At 41.9% G+C, this 4504-nt stretch overlaps 1 protein-coding gene across 1 annotated transcript; it reads left to right on the top strand.

The window, feature by feature from the left end:
• Positions 1 to 1569: 1569 nt before the first annotated feature.
• On the top strand, positions 1570 to 2065 carry LOC115990058 (beta-fructofuranosidase, soluble isoenzyme I-like). The gene has a single exon (XM_031113919.1). It carries the CDS (start codon positions 1613 to 1615, stop codon positions 2063 to 2065), a length of 453 nt encoding a protein of 150 aa, XP_030969779.1. The 5' UTR covers positions 1570 to 1612.
• The last annotated feature ends 2439 nt before the right edge of the window (positions 2066 to 4504 follow it).

The raw sequence follows: 4504 nt of genomic DNA, 5'->3' as shown, positions 1-4504 counted from the left end.
GAGAGAGGATGAGTAAAGTATGAGAAAGGGAGAGACTCAGGTGTGAGGCTGTGAGATTTTTGTAAAATATTTTACACTTGGTTTTTTGGTAAAATATTTTACAAGTTTTTAACAACAAAGTTTTAGTCAAAGGAAAATATTTTACAACTTTGACTATATTTTACATGCAATCAAACACTTGAAAATGGGAAAATATTTTACGGAAAATATTTTACATCGAAACAAATAGAGCGTTAATTAACTTACCCCTAACAAAAAGGTTTAAGATTCAAATATTTCATTCATATTATATTTATCAAATTATCCAAAATAATATTTGGCGCTAGTATCAAAAACCAATTTATATTTTAATGTAATGATAAAAAAAAATTTGTTATAGAAATGATAATTGTATTTATAATAATTAAATATATATATATATATATATATATATATATAGCTTCTACTAAAGCAATTTATGCAAACCAATCGTCCATTCCATTTCCTGGTTTCCATTAAATTATATATATATACACACACATTTGCTTTATAGCTGGTCACCATTCATTTGTGCCCTATTTTTCTTTTTTCAAAAGCGAGGAAAGTGGAAAATGTTTACACTCACACTATTAACAAGGTCAAGAATGAACGGAAAAAGTGGATAGAAATCTTGGAGAAAGTTACTTCCATGCATTATTGGTCATCCATTTGAAATTTGCTACCATGCATTACTGGACCATTTTTCAAACAATCTGCAATGATTGCAGTCCACACCGTTTAATTTGAAGGGGGTAATACCAAAGGGACAATACTCGCTACTCTCACATGAGGGGCTCCACATGCCATGATTGCAATCCACACTATTTAAAAAGGTAATACTTACATACTCTATAAGCAATGTTTGCTTCTCTCACATGAGGCGTGGGCTCTACATGTGGCGTGTGGCACCCACCTTTCATGCATTACTGAACCATTTTTCAAACAAACAATCATGCAATTGCAGTCCACACCGTTTGAAGGAATAATATCGAAGGAGCAATGCTCACTACTCTCACATGAGTGGGCTCCACATGCCATGATTGCAATCCACACCATTTGAAGGGGTAATACTTACATACTCTTTACACGGCTAAACTATCTAATAATTTCCCCATTTCGCAATATCAACAAAACTTGATGGCCAAAGTTACGTCCTACTGTACTCTTTTCAAAACGTGGAACATGGACTAGGCTTGAAGACTAATCAATGGCCATTGAGCCTATAAATATACACACTGGCCTCGTTGCACTCGCTTTGTGCATGCAATGTGGTTTTTATTTTGTCTAGTGTCATAATTTTTCTTTTAAAAAAATTGGATAAGTTTCTTTTGAAGACATGGATTAGTAGGAAAGTATCATATTTTATATAAGCATTTTAAGAGAAGTCGGAGATATATTTTTACTGAGTTGTCCTCAAGTTTTTTTTTCCGTTAAACCTAAAATTAGGGGTATTTTTAAACCACATAAAAGTCCAGTCCAAATAAGGGTAAAAATGCAGTGTTTACATTTTTTTTTTTTTTTTTTTGGTGTGTTAAAAATATTTTTAACACTAAAATGTGAATAATGTTGTGTACTTGCAGGTCCATTGTATCACATGGGATGGTATCATCTATTTTACCAATACAATCCAGATTCAGCAGTGTGGGGCAACATCACATGGGGTCATGCCGTATCAAGGGACCTGATCCATTGGCTCTATCTCCCAATCGCAATGGTCCCTGATCATTGGTATGATGCCAATGGTGTGTGGACCGGGTCCGCTACGATATTGCCAGATTGCAAAATCGTAATGCTCTACACAGGTGATATTGTTGATGCTGTGCAGGTGCAAAATCTTGCCTACCCTGCCAACCTATCTGATCCCCTCCTCTTGGATTGGGTCAAATACCCGGATAACCCGGTCTTGATCCCCCCAATTGGAATTGCAATAGATGAGTATCGGGACCCGACCACTGCATGGCTTGGACCCGATGGAAAGTGGCGGGTCACAATCGGGTCTAAGGTCAATAGAACGGGTATTTCACTTTGTAATGATAGTTTCCAATGAGAGTAACAGAAGCTGTCTTTTCTTGATCATCCAATGCTAACGGTATTTGGTGATATCCTTGGAAGGCATCCAAAAAGCTCATCTGAGGATGACCTACTGTTGCATCCACCAACTGGTCTATCCTAGGCATAGGGAAAGGGTCCTTGGGACAGGCCTTATTGAGGTCCATGAAGCCTACGCACACTCGCTATTTCCCAGTCTTCTTTTTCACCACCACCATGTTGGCTAACCATTAAGGATAAAAAACTTCCTTGATAGCCCTGCCTACTTGAAATTGGCTACTTCATTTCTGACAGCCTCAGCGTGCTCTTTTGACGGACGCCCAGGTGGCTGTCTCTTTGGGGTGATCGAAGGATTAACATTTAGATGATGACAGATGAAACTTAGATCTATACCCGGGGCTTCATACGCGCTCCACACGAACACATCAACATTTTCTCTGAGAAATTCAACCAATTACTCCCTCTCCTGCAAAGGCAATTTAGCTTCAATCTGAAAGAACTTCTCCAGATCATCGCCAACGATTAGCTTTTCCAAATCTTCGCATTTCGCCTCGTCAGCTGGTCCGTTGAAGGGTAACGCCGGGGTTTCTAATTGCTATAAACCATTATCAGTGGTGGCCGAGGTCCCCGCCTCAGGCCGATGTTGGATAGTCGCTACCAGGCATTGTCGGGCTGCAGTTTGACTTCCTACTATCTCCAAAACCTGGTCTCCAGATGGGTACTTCATCTTCTGGTGTAGAGTAGAGGAGACGACCCCCAGGGTATGGAGCCAACGTCTACCCATAATCGCCATGTAGGGAGAGAAAACATCTACAACGATGAAGTCCACCTCCACCACATCCGTACCGGTCTACACAGGTAACCTGATCTGACCTTTTGGGACGACCATTTTTCCCTCAAAACTCACCAGAGGAGAACTGTAGGCCATCAAGTTCTCAAGTTTCAAATTTAGCCCCCTATACAAATTAGGGTACATTATATCAGCAGCACTGCCTTGGTCAATCATCACCCTTTTCACATCGTACCCACCAATTCTCAGCGTAACCACAAAAGTATCATCATGGGGCTGTATGGTTCCAACTTTGTCCTCATCTGAAAAACCCAACACTAACGGGATGCCCATCGTGGCTCTCTTAAGCATTGAGCTAGACTCCTCGGCTGGAGAACGGGATACCGACATTACCCTAGAAGAACAAGATCCAGTCCTCCCCGAAGCAGCAAAAATAATGTTTATTGTGCCAAGGGGGAGTCTTGAAGAAGCATCTCCCCGAAGCTCTGAGCCCGCCTAGCTTACCCGACCACTGGAATGATGCAAGAGTTGCTTCAACTTCCCTTCTCGGACTAACTGGTCCAAATGGTCTCATAAATTTCTGCAATCCTCAGTTGCGTGTCCACGATCCTGATGATAGTGGCAATAAAGGTTCTGGTTGCGCCTCATAGGATCTCCTGCCATCTTGTTTGGCCATTTGAAGAACGGCTCATTCTTAATCTTCTTTAGTACTTGCTGCACTGGCTCTCGAAACACAGCGTTAACTGCCTAGATGTTGGCAGATCCTGACTGCCCAACAAAGTCTTCCGAGGTCGGTTATTATTGTACTGATCCGACCTGAAATCCCTCCTTTCCTGAGGGATCACCTTAACCTTTCCTTTCCCCTACAGTTGGTCTTCTTCTACTCTTCTGTACTTGTCAATCCGATCCATCAATTGGCGTACACTAATAACAGGTTTACCAATTAGAGATTTCCTCAAATCATGCTTGGCTAGAAGACCAACCTTGGAAGTGCTAATGGCCACATCATCGTATTCTCCTTCTATTTCATTAAACATCTCCTAGTACATATCCGAATAAGCCTTCAGAGTCTCACCCTCCTGCATGGATATAGACAATAAGGATCCCAAAGGCCGAGGAACCCGGCTGCAAGTAATAAAGCGAGCACCAAAAGCCCGGGTGAGTTTCTTGAATGAGTCGATAGAGTTCACCCTCAAACCGTTGAACCACCTCATCGCCACCGGACCCAAGCTAGATGGAAAGACCTTACACATCAAGGCCTCATCTTTAGAGTAAACAGCCATCCTTTGACTGAAATGGCTAACGTATTCTACTAGGTCCGTCCAACCATTATAAATGGTGAACGTGGGTTGATGAAATCGCCGAGGAAGGCTCGCATCTTCTATATTCCGTGTGAAGGGTGATTTAGAAACTTGACTCAACACCCTGTTCATGGCATCGTTCCCCAAGCCTTTGCAAGGCAGGCTTTTGTATCTACGTCTATGGTGGTGCTCCTCTTCACAGGAAAAGGTCTCGCTAGGCGGAGTTCTAGATCTTCGTCTATAACTAGCACCATCTGTCTCTTTAGAGGACGGTTCGGAGTTGGGCGGTGAACGTCTTCGCCGAGCATGACGCGACTCCCTCTACAACGTGTCGATTTCACATTGC

Source organism: Quercus lobata, chromosome 5, assembly GCF_001633185.2.
Source record: "Quercus lobata isolate SW786 chromosome 5, ValleyOak3.0 Primary Assembly, whole genome shotgun sequence".
Classification (NCBI taxonomy): domain Eukaryota; kingdom Viridiplantae; phylum Streptophyta; class Magnoliopsida; order Fagales; family Fagaceae; genus Quercus; species Quercus lobata.
This window is presented reverse-complemented; position numbering and strand designations above follow the sequence as displayed.

Coding starts and splice junctions, on each gene's coding strand:
- LOC115990058 (XM_031113919.1), top strand. CDS start 1,613: ATGGGATGGTATCATCTATTTTACCAATACAATCCAGATTCAGCAGTG.